The sequence below is a fragment of the Colletotrichum fructicola genome, assembly GCF_000319635.2.
Source record: "Colletotrichum fructicola Nara gc5 chromosome Unknown KSG_Nara_v1_contig12, whole genome shotgun sequence".
Taxonomy (NCBI): domain Eukaryota; kingdom Fungi; phylum Ascomycota; class Sordariomycetes; order Glomerellales; family Glomerellaceae; genus Colletotrichum; species Colletotrichum fructicola.
The window spans coordinates 796,415-813,175 of record NW_027094062.1 but is presented as its reverse complement, the minus strand read 5'-3'; the positions used below and the strand labels follow the sequence as shown (position 1 = coordinate 813,175).

Sequence of the window (16,761 nt, the reverse complement as noted above, 5' to 3'; positions counted from 1 at the left end):
GACCCTCCTCCCCTCCTAGACCTTCTCTCTTTATAATTTGTCCCAGTGATTAACTTGGGGCTATGCATCCTTAAGGCTTTAGGGTGTAACGCGCTTAAGCGTTCACCTGGCTCCCATCGGATTCGCCCACCGAAATTGGAAGAAAACCCAATGCATCTGCATCTCCTACTCAATTCCCATCATCTCCCTTCCCTTCCTTTATGCGCCTATTTATTGTATTTGTATAACCCTATCGATCCTTGATGATGCTCGCGCAACGCTCCGTCCAGATGCTGTCCTGGCTGTTGAAGACCACGCCGATAAAGTCGTCTGGCCGTTTCATGGCCGACCGTAGCTCTCGGAATGTCTGGAGGAGGTCCTCTTGAGGCCGCAGCTGCAGGTCTGTGTTTCGGGGGCTGTCGCGGTTGCTTTTTGAGGTGACCCAACCCAGCTCACGCAACATCCGGTTGCTGCACCCCTTATGCTCTACAGCGCCATTAGCATCATAAGCCTCACACCATCCCTGCGTTATACTGTACCAATCTTCTTCGTCATCTCGGCTACATCATAGGCCGTCCCACTTGAACCCTTCTTCCAGGGGAAAGAGGCGGGGTAGAGGAACCACATCATCCTCGTGACCATGACGAGGGCCAGCTGGGCCGGGTCCTTCCTCTTGGCTGCGGTCCCGAATTCGCGCGACCCAGGCGCAACCTCTGGCGTTTCCGATGAGGAGCAAACGGTCAATGTGATCATCAGCATCAGGCAACAGAGGGGGTCGTCGATGTTGTTAGAGAGGCAGTTTATCGCCAGCTGATAGTGGTCTAGAACCCGTAGGTCGCCCTTGTTAGAGAAGATCGCCTTAGCCTTGAGAAAACCGTCCGTGATGAGGCTGGGGACGTCGGTGAAGGGGAAGCCGCAGCCGAAGCTGATGGTTCTGCGCGTCTGCCTGAGCGCCCGGTCGTGCGCAGCTTTCTCGTGCTTGATTTGAGCTTCCTGCGCCGCGCGCCTCAGGGAGCCTGGCGGACCGGTTACTACTACGTGCGCGACCTCTCGACCGCGCAGGCTGACGACGGTGGTTGACGTTAAGCGGCCCTTGACGGCGTCAGGCACCCACTCAACACCGGCCGCGAGGAGTCGGCCAGCTATCACGGAGACCCACTCATCAGGCTTGAGTCCGTTGCTAGCCTGGTTGCCGCTAGTTATGGCCGCCTGCAGATGGTCCGGCCATGTCGCGTTGACTGGCGCGGATGCTGCCCGCCCCTTCTCGGTAGATATAACGCGGAGAAGCTCAGTAGCAAAGTCATGCCTGGTGCGCGTCCTCGACAAGGTTATTTTTATGCGCGAGCCGCCCGAGGTGAGACCGTCAGTTAGCCGCTGTAGCACGATATGGGTGAAGGCGTCTGGCGCCGCTTCCCACGCCTCAACAGCCGACTTACACGCCTCTTTCTGCTCCAAGGTGATAGGTATGCTACTAGTGTCGCTACTACCTTCTTGCAGCCTGCGCCGTAGTTGGTTGGCTATGAAGAGCTTCGTCTGGGGGATCCACATCTCCCGCAGGAGTTCCGTCACATATTCTGTCACAGCTGCATGGCTCTTGAATGCGTCCCGGCCTAGCTGGCTGAACCAGATCTCGGTCTCCCGGTGGGAGGCAAGGCGGTCGCCGTAGTGGTGCTGTAGCTCGCTAATATGGAGCAGTATAAGCCTTCCCGTCTTCGCGGAGCGGGGCCACCGGCTGGTGTCCATGAAGCAGGTCGCTGCCCCGGCTGGACCGAGGTCTAGTACGGCTGGGTCGATATAGGGCCACGCCCCAGCTAGAAGGCTGTCGATGGTGCCTAGCGGCCGGAGCACCGTCTTCGGCAGGTGGCGCTCATGCCCGGTGAAGATATACCCACCAAGCCGGTCAAGTACTGCAACAGCCTCAGAGTGTGCGAGGTCTAGGCCGCGCTCGCCGCCAGCAACGTAACGCCGTTCCATCTCACAGATAGCAAGCTCAAACAGGCGGCAGTAGGCCGACATGATACGGGGGAAGATTCCGACTGGTATAGACCGAAAGATATGGACATACGACTCATGCTCTGTGAGGAAGAAGCGCATGAGTTGGAAAATGGGGCGAATGACGTTCTCGAATGTGCGCTCAACGCTGTCCATATGTCGTATGTTGAGTGATACGACCTGCTCCATCCGGTATGCTACCTCATCCTTCTCGATAGCGATGTCCAGCTGCCTGCGCTCTCGCGCAAACGGCTTAGACTCTTCGGGCTGCTCAGGCGTGAGGTCGCCACGGATACGACGTAGTAGCCTCTCCCGCCTGTCTCTTGTGTACGACATGGCGGATGTGTGTGACGTTGGGGCTGTTAGCGCTGCTGTCGCGTACCCCTTTGTCGCGAGGAGGGCGCTGGCGCTATGGCGCACGCTTCTCTTGATGTTGGAGTAGCCCTGGAAGTAGCCGAACGAAAGCACGTCTGCGCCCTCATTGCGGTCGCTCATATTCCCCTGTAGAGCGGTGTAGAGCGAGTTAAGGAAGGCGGGCGGCTGGCTGGAAGAGAAGTTTCCATACGTGGGGTGGAAGGCCTGCGGGTAGAAGGTGTAGTCGCGGTTCCCAGGGTACTCTCGCGCCACCATGTTCCGGTCGGCGAGGAGGCAGCGCGTCTGTGAGCCGCCCGACTCGCTATTGATACAGACTGCGAGGGCGTAAGATATAGCACTGATACTGCTGAGATCAAAGCGGGCGTTGAGCTCCACGATCATGCTCTGTAGGTCCCTGCTCTCTCTGAGCATCTGCTGGTACTCCCGGCCTTCCACTGTATCGCTATGTGTACTTTGTCCCTCGTTAAGAGAGAGCTCTTCGACCTCCTGCCGAGAATTTCCATCTCTGAGGCCCTCCTCCTCGGCATCCTGCTCGGCGTCCTCCACCCCCTCCTCCTCCTCCTCCTCCTCCTCCTCCTCCTCCTCCTCATAGGGTATATGTCTCTCGCGCGGCAGGTCGTAGATAGTATCGCTGACCTGGATCTCGATATTCGCGCCGTAGTCATACGCGTGAAAGGCCGGCTCGTGGCGTCGCCAGAATGAATTGGGATTGTGGGTGCTAGCCCAGGCGGCCCAACCGTCCATGAACTGCTGCTGGAAGACCTGCCACTTAGCCGAGCTTATGCGCTGGGTACTCTTTGTCCCCAACCGCCAGCAGGCCTCAACCCCCTCGCCAAGCAGTTGCGGCGACTGGAAGACGCCCACGATGTATGCGGCCAGCTCGCGGGCTAACCCGGCCGGCATCCCGCTCTTGTCCAAGGCTGTTGGTCTCTCGCGTGGGGCCCCGCCCCTGGAGGTCGGCTCGTGCGCCACGGGGTGCATGACGACGAACCAGACCTCTCGGGTACCAGCCTTAGCGACCCTGAACGTGCGCCCGGTGATATCGAACGGGATGCCGCCGATATGCTTTGCGCTGTAGGGCGCTGCGTATGACTCGAGAGAGAACTCGATGTTGTCGAAGACGGGCCCGTCGCTTTTCGTGATGGGGCTGCGTGGCTTGCCGACGATGCTGAAGAAGTCAAGGAAGAACTGCGGGAAGAAGGCGTCCGTGGCCTTCGCTGGCGCGCTGCCTCCAGCGCGGGACCCGAAGTCAATCGTGTGCTTCTCCTGCAGCATCTTGATAGCATCGGCTGGCTCGAAATCGCTTCGGAGGACCTTTTCGATAAAGCGTCTGGCTGTGGATAGGTGTGAGAGGCGTCAGCGTTTTCTTCTCGCTCCTAGTTGAATTCCTTCTACATATATACCTCGGAACCTGTGGTGCCCTGAGGAGTGGTCCACCGCCCACCTGTGGCTGGTCCGCCCGTCGTTGCCTTCGTCCTCTTGCTGGTCGTCGACGAAGAACTCGTCGCCGTCCGGGTCGGAGGCAGCACCAACGTCAGAGAAGGCTTCACCATCCACTAGCAGCATCTCAGTAGCAACATCTCCCTCGTTAGCTGTAGACATCTTAGTATGGTTATAGCGTGATAGTGGTGTAGGCCTTGCTATCCACGGTCTTAGTTGTGTGTAATCTACACGTTGGCTGAGGGATTTCCTACAAAACGCCCTCTATTTGCTATACGAAACCACCTGTGCATCCTCCGCTGGGAGGAGACCACCTACTGACCACTTATTCAGCAGGTGGTGGACAGGTTGCTGCTGATCATACCCTATTCCCTCTATAGACCTCGCCCACTATAGGCGTAGGAGGCAGATGCACAGCAGCATCTATGCATGTACGTATGCCCTCCTGGCGTGCCCGGGAGGGCATGGGATAGCAAGAAGAAAAAGCAAGCTGATGGTCGCTTAGGAATGGGTTATCAAACTATATTTGCGAGACCCACTTTGCTGTGGGAAATGAGAAACCTGATTTGTATTTGCCCGGCGGGCGCACGCATCTGCTGAGACATTTTCCATTGGCGGAATTAACTTTCTCGCATTCATTATCTGGTATGCAGGGGAACCCAGAACGTGCCAACGCCCCTACTGCCGCGCGGCGCTGGCCGGTTTCCTGGCTCTAGGCCCTAGCTTCCAGCGTGGCCCTGGTTTCTGGCTGGCGGTAGTTGCTGGCGCTGGGGGCGACGGCAGAGGGCGCCGCTGTTGATGCGGCGGCGGCGGCGAGGAGGAAGGGGGGATGCTGCTGCGGCGGCTGGGTCGTGCTACGTGCTGAGCGCCATCTTCGTCGTCGACGTCGCCGCCGCCGCCGCTGCGTTGGCGCTGGCGGGAGGACTGCCTGGCGATGACGGGCGCGTCCTGCGGCGGCTGGCTAGGGTCGTCGGGGCGGTCCGGCGCCGCCGCTGGGGAGCTGTTGGGGAACGCAAGGTACAGATAGGCGTTGACGAGCTCCTCCGCCTTCTGCTGGGCGAGCCGCATCGCCGCGGCGTCCTGCTGGCCGGCGAGCTTGAACAGGCCGGCGCAGAACCCCTGCACGAGGGTGGAGGCCTTGGCCTGGCGCTCGCACCTCCTGGTCGCGCGCTCCGTCTGCCACGATGGCCGCAGTGTATGGCCCTCCCTATCGGTCGTCTGCCGCACCAGCTTCAGCAGGCGTGCCCACGCGACGTAGTTGAAGCGCTGCCCGTATGAGCCGCCGCCCTCGTCGCTGTCCTCTCCCTCGGCGGGCGCGTCGTCGTCCAGGAGCGGGAGCAGCTCCGGCGCCCGGAACTCGGCCAGGTTGTCCCGCACGTAGTCCAGGACGCGTCTCTGCAGCTGGACAGCCGCGATCGCAGGGAAGGCCCCGGGCGCCCAGCCCCTGCTTGAGGCGAGCTCGTCTAGCGCCATCGACAGGTGCTCCCGGAGGAGGGGCTTGTTCCTCACCTTAGGCCTGATGTCGTCGACGGCCTTGGCCTGCTCTGGGCTGATCCAGCGGATCACGTGATGGAGCACGCGGACGGCCGTCTGGATCTCTAGCTTCCTGCAATGGAGGACGCGCCTCAGGTCGGGGAACGTGAGCACAAGCGATTCCGCGATGTGGTCGTGGACGAGGCGGTAGGTGCTGTCATCCAGCGTCGCGAGGAACCCGTCGACCCGCGCGGTGCGCGGCGCTTGCCCCGCCTGCTGCTCCCCAGGCGCGTAGAACACGCTTGTGACGTTGGGGGCGGCTTGGCAGGTTGAGAGCCTCTCCCAGTCGGCAGGCGTGATGTTATCCCGCTCGTCCGCGGGCAGGTCGGCCAGGACGCCGAGGACCTCGCCCAAGGCATCGATCCAGTACTCATCGATGCGGAGGCTGGCGATCCACTCAAAGTATGAGATGTTGAAGGTGTCCAGCCCTAACCTCGTGCGGCACCACTGCGTCGTGGTGGGCCGCCACCTCCGGTGGTTCCATAACGTGATGAGCCTCCGCGTTGGGAAGTGCTTGTCGCCGCCGAGGCGGAGTGCCTCAATGACGTGCGGGGCGGCGTCCTCCCCGCCCAAGCCCTCGTCCTCCCGCCCTCCTGTGAAGGCGATGGACGCGAGCTGCATCCAGATCTGCCCGTGGTTGTCGGGCAGGCTTGGGTCCCGCCGGTTAACACGCAGCTTGACGTTCAGGTCGCGCGGCAGGCGGTCTTTAGTGTTCCATGTCGTCCGTTAGCCTCTCGTGAACCATCATCCTTATGCTTTTTGTGTGGTGAACCGGATGGGAATGGCGAGGGGGGAGGGGGGGAGGGGGGAGGGTGCGCCTTCCTACCTTTATCGTAGAGCTCGCACACCCACCACAGATTGGAACCCGGCGCGCCCGTCTCCTTGACGTACTCGCGGAGCGCCTGGATGCGGTGCTGGCCGGCCATCACCTCAGCCTTGGTCCCATTGACTTCGGCCCAGCGCAGGAAGCATAGCTCGCGAGGGCCGTCCTCGTCATCCTCGTCGTCCTCATCGTCCTCGTCGTCCTCGTCGCGCTCGTCGCCGCCGTCCTGTAGCATACGCCTGACTTCCTCGGCGCTGCAGAGGACGACGATACGGTTCTCCGGCGCCCGCCTTTCCAGCCCGCCGCTCCTGAATGCGTGTACCAGCTCCTGGACGTGGGCCGCGTTGATCGGCCGATTCTTTCCGACGCTCCAGGCTGTGCTGAGCATGTCAACGGGCATCCTAGCAACAGCGAGGAGGAAAGGTTGTGCCCGTTCTCGCGCGGACGAGGTCTCTGTGAAGGGTGCGCTGGCCTCGTCTTCTCGTCTGGCCCGCACCCGCCTCCTGGACCCTGACGGCGCTGCCGTAGCCGCTTTCTTATCGTCGCTCTCGTCACGCTTCCTCTTCCGCTGGTTGGCGGGCACTCTGGTCATTGCGGTGATGTGCACTTTCTGATGGAGGAAACTATCGGGTTTTCCTGTTTTTTCCCCCTTTGTTTCCAGGGTGGTGGTTTAGGACTGGGTGGTTGAGTGGTTAAGAGGGTGCGGGAGTGCTGTTGGTGAGATGAGATATGTGGGTGTGCGTAAAAGGGAACATGGTACTCAAAAAAGGGGTACGTATTCAGCATGACTGGATGTGATTGGCTGAGACTGCTGCTTTAGGCTGCCAGGCGAGGGCGGGCCAGCCGTGGCGGCGCGGCGCGGCCAGCAGCCAGCGGCCAGCGGCCAGCGGCACGGCGACAAGCCAGCCACAACGGCTCAGGGAATTAATATGCACTTACAACTGTGAATGCCGTGGATGCTTGTACCCGCTGTTCATCGCCCTTGAACGGATAGCCGTGTTGTCTCGTACGCTCTATGCTGAGGATTAACGCCCTCTACAGGCTGCGTCTCAGGTCCTGCGAGCTTGTAGTAGGGTTTCAGCGTGCCTCTAGCATGAGACGAGCGTGGGATGGTGAGTTGGAGCCCTGTCTGGCTATACTGTATATACTCTATCCTAGGCGGACGACTGTTCTAGTAGGGAGATGTCCAGCGTGAGGTCTGTTATGAGGAGCAATACACGCTCTTCTAGCTTAACCTGGGCTGACTATCACTACACATAAGGGTATGTGTAGCCCAGCTGGTCATCTGTTTATGACGATATAAAGATTCATCATGATACTAATACAGCATATCTGTTGGATGTGTATACTTATTGGGACTGGATGGCGGTTTTGTGTGGCACACACTTTTAGTGCATATCCAAATACATCTTGTGATAAAATGCAGAAAAAAAAGCGTCTCAGTGCTGCAATGAGCGATTTTGCCCGTTTCAACTCTAAATCACCTCTATATTATCTATATAAGCTATTCGATCTACTTTTTTACTAGCTACAGCATGACGCGTGGAACTATTCGCTATTTGCATCTTTTAACCCTGGGTTTCGAGGGGCGACTCGCCCAGTTGATGCTCAACAGGCTCTGACATAATCAACTACTGTGGGGCGGCCTCCGGCACGGGGTCGCAGTTGTTCCAGACTCTAAGAGCTGTCCGCTCCCGTCCAAGGGCTGTCCCCAGACCTCCCTCAGGGTCTACACCCCCCCCTCCTTCTATTTTTACATCACCCGACTATGCTACTTCGTGGACGCGTCTCCCCGTCTTTCTCATGCCTTTCTGCTGGCTATTACTCCTCTCACTTCCCTAGGCTGACCGACCAGGCCTCTCCACGCACATATAGCCCGGCCATTGCTCTATACTTGTCTCACCTGTCTAGAATAATGGACTTGATCATAGGAGCGGCTTGTCTTTCCTCTCCATACAGGGCTTGACGTGTTTATCTTGCTTCCTTCCGACGCGACGTTATGCACTAGTCCGCTTCCGGTAAGGCGCTTGCTGACTCATAGCCAAACACCCTTTCATTAAACGCGTGGATAACTCTGCTTCCTCCCCGGGGGGACGCGCTCCTGGTTTTCTCTTTCCTTCTTCATCCCATCTTCATCTCGCCATCTCTAGATGAAATACAGAGGAAAGTAACGGCGCTACGGATACATGCGTGCTGCTCAATAGCCACCTGCGGACGCTTTACTACATTATCCATCTTTCTCCCTCAATCTGAATACTCCCCGCGAAGGGAGAGAGAGGCCTGCGGCTCTCGAACAATCGACGTGATGTGCATCACCACGAAGCTCGACGGAAACCCTTACGTGGACCAGCTAGCTAGGCTTGAACATAACGTTCCTAAGGTAAGACAAGGTAAGTAGATGCGCGAACGTTAATGCGGCTTCTAGATGAAAGCTGTACGGCGGGGTTTGGTTGAGGCCTGCGAAGCCCCCAAACGCGTAAGTTGTTCTTTGGCCGCGAGGGCGTGAGTTGGACAATGTCCCCAGGCATGAGGCATCGGGCTTTTGACACTTGAAGCCCCCATACCCCCGCGGGCATACGTTGCTTCATGCCCCCAGGGGCGTCGAGCTTTCTATGCCCTCACGGGCATGCGTTGCTTCATGCCCCCAGGGGCGTCGAGCTTTCCATGCCCTCACGGGCATGCGTTGCTTCATGCCCCCAGGGGCGTCCAGCTTTCTATGCCCCCACGGGCATGCGTTGCTTCATGCCCCCAAGGGCGTGTCACTACAGCCTGCCTTACCCTGCCTAGCTAGCTACAAATAAATCTATACATCCATCTACCTATCTATCTACCTACCTACCTAGCTTAGCAGTATGCCTGCCTGCCTGTGCCTGCCTGTGCCCGCCTGTGATCCTATCCCTCTCTCTCCTCGTGCTCGTGACCTTGGATCTTGGACCTTGGACCTTTGACCTGCCTGCCCTGCCCCTGCCTGCCTGCCTGTTTTTGCTGCTTCCTAACCCTACCCTGCCCCGACCCGTGCCGTCGGGCCACGCTACTCTTGCTTTGTTACTAACCTCTTTGCTATATACTACCCCTAACTCTTTTTTCTCTTCCTTCTTCTTTCTCTCTCTTGCTCATCCTTTATTCCATCTGTATTTTTCTCCTCCTAATCCTTTCCCTTGGACCTCTACTTTAATTCTCGTTCGTCCTTTATATTGTAAACTACGCCCTTCTAAACCTTACCTCTTCCTTTTTACTATCTCTTCCCTTTTATATCTTCACGCCTTCTCTTATCCTTAACTTATACTTACGCTTTATCTTACTATATTTTTATCTACCTCTTTTAAACTTTAACTTGTTGATTATTTTTACTCCCTTTATTCCCTGACCCTTTCGTCCCTATGTACTGAAATATTCTCCTTGCCATGAACTCCTTATTTTATAATCTCCTCTATCTACTTATCATCAACCTCTCTCCTATCCTTTTTGCTCCTTTAATTAAACTTATTCCTTGCTTCTAACGTCCTTATAATTCTAAATACTTATAACCCTGACTATATCTTTCTATTACTATTTTATTCTTGCCCCTTTCCCTTACTTACCTCTTTCTTCTATTCATCCCTAACCTTTTGCCTTTATCTGTCCCTAACCCTTTCCTTTTCTCTATCCCCAACACTCTTCCTTTCTCTATCCCAAACACTCTTCCTTTCTCTATCCCCAACACTCTTCCTTTCTCTATCCCTAACCCTTTCCTTTTCTCTATCCCGAACCCTTTCCTTTTCTCTGTCCATTGCCTCGCAATATTTACTCTCCTCTTCTATCTCTCCCTATCTATCCCCTTTAATCGTACTACTTCTCTGCTCTATTCTCTCCTGCTACTTATCTCTATCTTCCTTATACTTATACTTTTGCCGAACTATCTTCCTAACTATTTCTTATTTTATTACCTGCTAAACTCCTACTTACCTGAACCTTAAATACCTACCTCCTTCTCCCTAACCTCTCTCTCATCTTTATTCTCCTCTACCCTTGTTACTTACTTGTTCTAACCTGTCCTGTTCCTCTACTTCTTCTTAACCCTTATCTTACCTCTCTAAATCTAAACTCTTCTATCTCCTCCTCGATTTTTACTGGCTTTTGCTGTACTACTCCTCTATTTATAAACTTTGTGGAACGGCTTATCTTTATGTATATGCTTTTGGCCCTATCTAAATGATTGTCTTTTTGTTTCCTATTGTTTTTGTTGCTATCTTATTCTCTCTTGTCTACCTCTATTTGATATCTACTTCTTATATCTCTTACCCCTTTTTCTTTTGCCTTTCCTTCTCTTTCTTTTCTCTTCCTATCTTATGTCTCTTTTATCCAATCTTGACCTTAAACTTTGGACGTCTGCTTTAATTCTCTATTTTGCTTTATAATATAAACTATATGCTCCTATACTTAACCCTACAATTTGCTGTTATATCCTCCCTTTTATATCTCCCTCTTTTCTCTACTTTTTAACTTATGCCTATATTTGATTTTCGCCATGTTACTATGTACCTCTTCTATACGATGTATTTATGCTATTCTATTAATGCTTAACCCTTATCCCTAACTTATTTATCTTATTTATATCCTGTATTTCCTGGCGTTTTCGTTTATATGTACTGAAATATTTCTGTTGCTACTACTTGTTTACTTTGAACTCTCCTTCCTCTACTTATTTTAAACTTCTACTTTATCCCTATGCTTTATTAACTAAATCTCTTCCCTACTATATATATCCTTATAATTCTAAATACCTTTTATCTGAATTACGTCCTTATGGTGCTCCCCTATACTTAAACGTTTCCTCTAATCTATTCCTAATTTGCTTCTTTTACCTGTCCCTAACTTATTCCTCTATCTATCCCTATCCTTTTTTTCTTTTTACCCCTACTCTTTTCTCTTATTTATCCCTACTTCTAACTATCTATTCTTTTCTTTTATCTATCCTTAACCTTAAAATATTGATCCTCTTTAACTTTATATCTTCTTAACTTTGTAATTCTTTCCTTTATGCCTCTATAACTTACAACTTATACTGTCTTTTGATTATCTTCTAACCCTTTTCTTACTAATCTAACCCTCTCTTACTCTCTTTTCCTGTTTCTCCTTCTTATATGTATGCCTTCTTCTATCTAACTGCCTGGCTTGTTTTCTCTTGCCTTCTCCTCTTATAACCCCTCTGTTATCCTTATTATTCTCTACTCCTCTCCCTTTATTATCTTATCCTTCCTACTTATATTACCCCTCTTGTTATATAAACCCTTATAACTCCTCTTATATAATTGCTGGCTTATGCTGTATTGCCCCTTTATTACCTCTCCTACTAATACCTCTTTTCTTCCCTACTCTCTCTATTAAATTAATTCTTTCCTTATTATTATAACTTTTAACGCTCTGCTTTATCGACTATCTACTGCTATATTGTAAATCCTCTTCTAAATAACTAACTAATATATAAACTGATTCCCCTGTACTCCTGCCTACTGGTACAATGTGTCCTGCTACCCCTTCTTGCCATGCCCCTGACCTTATGATAAAATGGTTGTCTTTGGAACCTTATTCGGCTTGTTCTGTGTTAATTTATCTGGTGCTTACTATTCTTCTATATCTTGGTGTTATTTAATCTGTATATATTATGAACTTGGAATTCTGTATAATGCTGCCTATCTACTTGTATTTGTCGTCCTGTTTACCCCCTTATCTTCATCTATATCCTTATATGCCTTTACAATTCTATTCGAATTGGAACTTTTGACTCTGGCTTTGGACTGGAATCTCTCTCTCTCTTACTTATGCCTGCTTATGCTGACTACCTTACTTTATTAATATAAACACCCCTCTTGTTTTTCCTTTACTTTATCATTAACTTTTATTCCTACTCTATTTTTAACTTTTTCTCCACTCTAACTCTTACTTTTATTTCTGCTCTGTTTCCAACTTTCTATTTCTACCCTATCCTTAACCCTTTTTCCTCTCACCTTTATTTCTACTCTATCCCAAACCCTTTTCTTTTAACCTATCCCTAACCCTTTTCTTTATTCTAACCCTCACCTTTATTTCTGCTTTATCTCTGACCCTTTTCTTTTAACCTATCCTTTATCCTTTTCTCTACTCTAATCCTGCCCTTTATTTCTGCTCTATCCCTAACTCTTATTCCTGCTCTATCCCTCACCCCTTTTTTTACTCTATCCTAACTTCTAATCCTGCTCTATCTCTAACCCTTTCCCTATAATATATCCCAAACTTTACTTTTGACCTATCTCTAATACTTGCCTTTATTCTAACTCTCACTTTAATTCCTGCTTTATCCCTAACCCTTTCCTTTTGACCTATCCCTAACCTTAACTCTGTACGATCTCTGACTTGCTTATGCTCTCCCTCTGTGGGCTGCTATATGAACCTTCCTCCTTCTTCCTTACCTAACTCTGTTTACTTATTATTCCTCCTTGTTATCCTGTCTGTATATGTTTCCTTTCTCCCTCTAACTCCTTTCTTCCCTTTCCTACTCTATTATATACATTAACCATCTACCTTATGAATCTGCTATCTTTGGTTTGTTACTTGTTAACTTCTCCTCTCTTACTTACTCTTCTAACCTTTTGGTTTATAACCTTTCTCGTCGTACTTTCTTGTTGTTTTGTGAATAACTTATAACTCTTTTTTACTATCTTACTCCCTTATCTCTTTCTCTCTATTTACTCTTTAATCTTCTTTATTATGACTCCTATACTCTTACGAACTCGCCTCTACGGACGAACACCTTACTACTCGGCCCTTTTGTTATACTATGCTACTATGCTATCTAATCTAAAACTGGTCCTGTCATCTTCAACTCTGTATCTGTCTATATTATGCTTATATTCCTATGTTCCCTTTTCGCTCCTATCCTTGCCCTCTTTACTTTTGTCTCTTTCTCTGCTCTTTATATTCCTCCCTTCTTCCCTATCCCTTCTCTCCTCTCTATGCTTTACCCTTCTTGCCTCTACTTTCCTCTGCTCCTTGGATCCCCCCTTTCTTGTTGCTTGCTAATTGTATATCCCCTCTATTATCTGTTTCTCTACTCTATCTCCTACTTTTTCTCTACTCTATCCCTCCTAAACTTTACTTTATTGCTGACTTCTATTTCTGCCCTATTCTTAACCCTTCTCTTTGCTGTATTCCTGACTTTGATTCCTACTCTGACCTTAATCCTTCTCTTTAACCTATCTCTGACCCTTACTGTGTACTATCCCTGGCTCCCCTATACTCTACCTCTATGGGCTGCTAAATCAATCTCCCTCCTTCTCTTTTACTGAAATCTGTTTCTTTACTCTTCCCCCCTTGGTCTTCCATCTGTTTGTATTTCTTTTTCTCTCTGTCTACCTTCTTTCTACCTCCCTTTATCTTTAACTACTGTCTGCTGTATAATTCTGCTATCTTTGGTATGTGATTCTTTAATTCCCCCTCTCTTGCTGACCTTACTACCCCTTCTTGGCTGTAATTTTTCTCGGCGTACTTTGCTCTCTTTCTATAATAAATCTTTTACTCTTTCCTATTATCTTAATACTATTCTCTTTCCCTCTGCTTGCCCCCTAATCTGCTTTATTATAACTCCTATACTCTTACTAATTCGCCTTTGTTAACTGACCTCTTACTGTTCTGCCCTTTTGTTCTGCTACGCTATCTAACCTAAAACTGGCCCTGAAATCTTTAACACTACATCTGTATTATATTTACGCTCTTACATCCCCTTTTTACTTCTGTTTTTTCCCTTCTCTCCGGCCCCTTTCTCTGCTCTTTCCATCCTTCCACTGTTGCCTATACCTTTTGCTGCTCCTTGTATTCCCCCCTTCTTGCTCCTTGCTTATTATTCATCCCCTCTGTTACTCTTTGTCATCTTCCACCTCCTGCTCTCTTGTGCTATTAAATCTTTCTGTGTGAAAAAACATCTGATGCTCTGTTTTCTATTATCCTTTACTACTATACTTCCCTACTCCCTACCCTAAACTGTCGTACTCCTATGTACGGCGCCTACTCGCCCCGCCTTGCCCTGCCTGATCACCCCTCTGCTACGCCCTCTACTGCCCTCTGCCACAACTGACTCGTCAACCGGCACAACTTGCTTGACTGCACCCCTCCCCATTGGATCATCTGCCCTAACCACTCGTCGTCGTCCTCGGTGTTGTCACGGGCGTCGTCGTCCTCGGTGTTGTCACGGGCGTCGTCGTCCTCGGTGTTGTCACGGGCGTCGTTGTCCTTGGTGTTATTGCGGCGCTCGTCGCCCCTGGTGTTATCACGGCTCGCCTCGCCCGCCGCCCTGCCCCTTACAACCACGTCGTCCGCCCATAAAAATGCGCTCTTCCGGTCCGTCTGATGGATGATGCCTCCTACCTGCTGCCAAAACGGCAACACCAACCATAAATACCACACCAACAACTCGCCGACCTCGCGCGGCAAATACCGGTGTATCACCTTGGCTGTCCCCGTCTGGCGGTAATTCTTATGATACGACGTGACGAAACAAATCATGCTGTCGTGTGCAAACACGTTCCTGACCCCGCCGTTGGCCGTGTTGCTGTGTCTGATGCCTGCTAACTCGGGCGCCCGCGCCGGCTGCCCTGCCACCATGTGCATCAACATCCACAACCGCTCCCGGAACGATTCCAACGCTTGTCTGTATGCCTGCACCGTCCTCTCGCGGTATGGGTGGTGACTATTGCTGCGGTTGGACGTGGCCTCCTCCGTCCTCTCGCGGTACGGGTGGTGACTATTGCTGCGGTTGGACGTGGCCTCCTCCGCCTCTCCTGCTGCTGCCACTGCCGCCGCCGCCGCCGTCCCTCGCGTCGGGTCTAACCACGCCCGCCGCCGTGCCTCCGACTCTGCGATGCGCCGTGCGATCCACCACTTCCCCTTGCCCACCCACGCCTCGTTGCGTTCGTCGTGTAAAAACGAATACCCCGGCCGGTTCTGGCTGTGGTCGTCGTGCATGCTCTCCCACCTGATGGCGGGCAACGCTGCTGCCAACGCTGATCGGCCTCCATACCCATCGCCATGCTCATCGCCGTGCTCATTATCCCTGTCCCCATGCCCATCCACCACCGCCAACTGCGCCAACAACGACCGCGCCTCCTGCGCTAACCCGTGGAACATCTCGGCCAACTCGCATACCCGCACCTGCACCCGTCGGAACGATATCCGGTCGCCGCTCCAATCCACCATCCCCGGCGCCACCGTGTTGAACCGGATGTGCATCCCGTACGTCCGCGCATCGTAAATCCAATTCATCGCCCTGGGCTCGTCGTCCGGCCGCCCGGGCATCCGCGTCATGAACCGCCGCACCTTGTCGCGCACCAAATGGAACACGCTGCTGGCCTCTTCGTACGCCGCCTCGGCCCCTTTGGTCGCCGTCAACGCCGCCACCTCATCCTGCCGCTCCAACCACGCCTGGTATACGACGAACATCTTGGCCACCTTGATCACGGCCGAATAATTCGTCGTGTACTCCGTCGCCTGGTGCCACCCGCCGTCCTCGCGGATGCCTAACACCGCCAACGCGCCGATCATCGCGCTCTCCTTCTGGCTCTGCTTGTACGGGTCCTCGATGATGGCGATGATGGCGTCCAAACACATCCTCTCAACCTCCTCGACCTCCTCCGCCTGCGCGGCCTGCCTGCTGCCGACGTCCGCCTCGACACGGCTGGTGAACGCATCCCACAACGACCCCTGCCGCATGGTGAACCGGTACGGCGGCCGCTCGCGCTCCGGCCACTCGTCCATGCGGAACCATATGCTCACCATCTTGCGCCAAACCTCCTTGTACCGCTGCCACGTGTCGTCCTCCATGCGGTTATCGAACGGCCGCACCGGCTTCTGGCCGATCTCCTTCCGCTCCGCCTCGAACAACACGTCGTGCCCGACCTTGTGCGGTGCTGCTGTTGCGCGTGCCTTGTCCGCGACGCTGTTGAACACGGCCCATATGGCCTCTAACGTCTCCTCGCCATCCTCAATTGGTCGCGTGGCCTCCTGTAACTGCGTCTTGTTCAACCCTTCCAAATCCCTCGTCCACCCGACGCGGTATAACCACCCGTTCGGCTCCAACCTTTCGTCCACCGTACTGACCTCCTCGCGCGCGTCGGCCTCGAACCGCTTCTGTTGGTCATCGTGTAACGCGACGAACCACGCCATGTCGTCCGTCCCCGGCTCCAATGGCTCGCTTCGAACGGCCACCCCTAACCCCCGCCCGACCTCGAACCACCGGCTCCCGGCGCGCGATGGGAAAAACCGCTGGCATGGCACCCCCGTCGCCCACGGCAAATCCCTTGCTGCCATGGCCCTCTTCTGCACATTACCCCCCTTCTGCCAATCATTCTGCCATCCATGTTCTGCCCGGCAATGCTCCTGCATGTTTCGCACGCGGCGGCACATATAACGGCATGAATGGCAACGTAATCCATCGACTTGGGGTGGTGCGATGTGGGCGATGGGTTTGACTGTGGAGTCTGGGTATTGAAACGACTGCAAATCGGCCTGGCTGCGGATGACGCCGGGAATATCGCCGACTAATCCGGCGACCTTGCTCCTGGCCTTGGCGGTGATTGACCGATGGTGATTGCGTAAATGTGCTGTGACTT

At 52.7% G+C, this 16,761-nt stretch overlaps 3 protein-coding genes across 3 annotated transcripts; all 3 read right to left on the bottom strand.

Moving 5' to 3' along the window:
* Positions 1–229: 229 nt before the first annotated feature.
* CGGC5_v017387 (uncharacterized protein) lies at positions 230–3,948 on the bottom strand (the record flags this gene model as incomplete). The annotated part of the gene is made up of 3 exons (XM_066153914.1): positions 230–465; positions 519–3,680; positions 3,750–3,948. 3 exons carry the CDS (start codon positions 3,946–3,948, stop codon positions 230–232), a joined length of 3,597 nt encoding a protein of 1,198 aa, XP_066006749.1.
* A 516-nt stretch (positions 3,949–4,464) lies between these two features.
* On the bottom strand, positions 4,465–6,734 carry CGGC5_v017386 (uncharacterized protein; the record flags this gene model as incomplete). The annotated part of the gene is made up of 2 exons (XM_066153913.1): positions 4,465–6,023; positions 6,146–6,734. The coding sequence occupies 2 exons, from the start codon at positions 6,732–6,734 to the stop codon at positions 4,465–4,467; spliced, it is 2,148 nt and encodes a 715-aa protein (XP_066006714.1).
* Positions 6,735–14,188: 7,454 nt separating this feature from the next.
* On the bottom strand, positions 14,189–16,315 carry CGGC5_v017385 (uncharacterized protein; the record flags this gene model as incomplete). Its single annotated transcript, XM_066153912.1, has 1 exon — positions 14,189–16,315. One exon carries the CDS (start codon positions 16,313–16,315, stop codon positions 14,189–14,191), a length of 2,127 nt encoding a protein of 708 aa, XP_066006713.1.
* Positions 16,316–16,761: the final 446 nt, after the last annotated feature.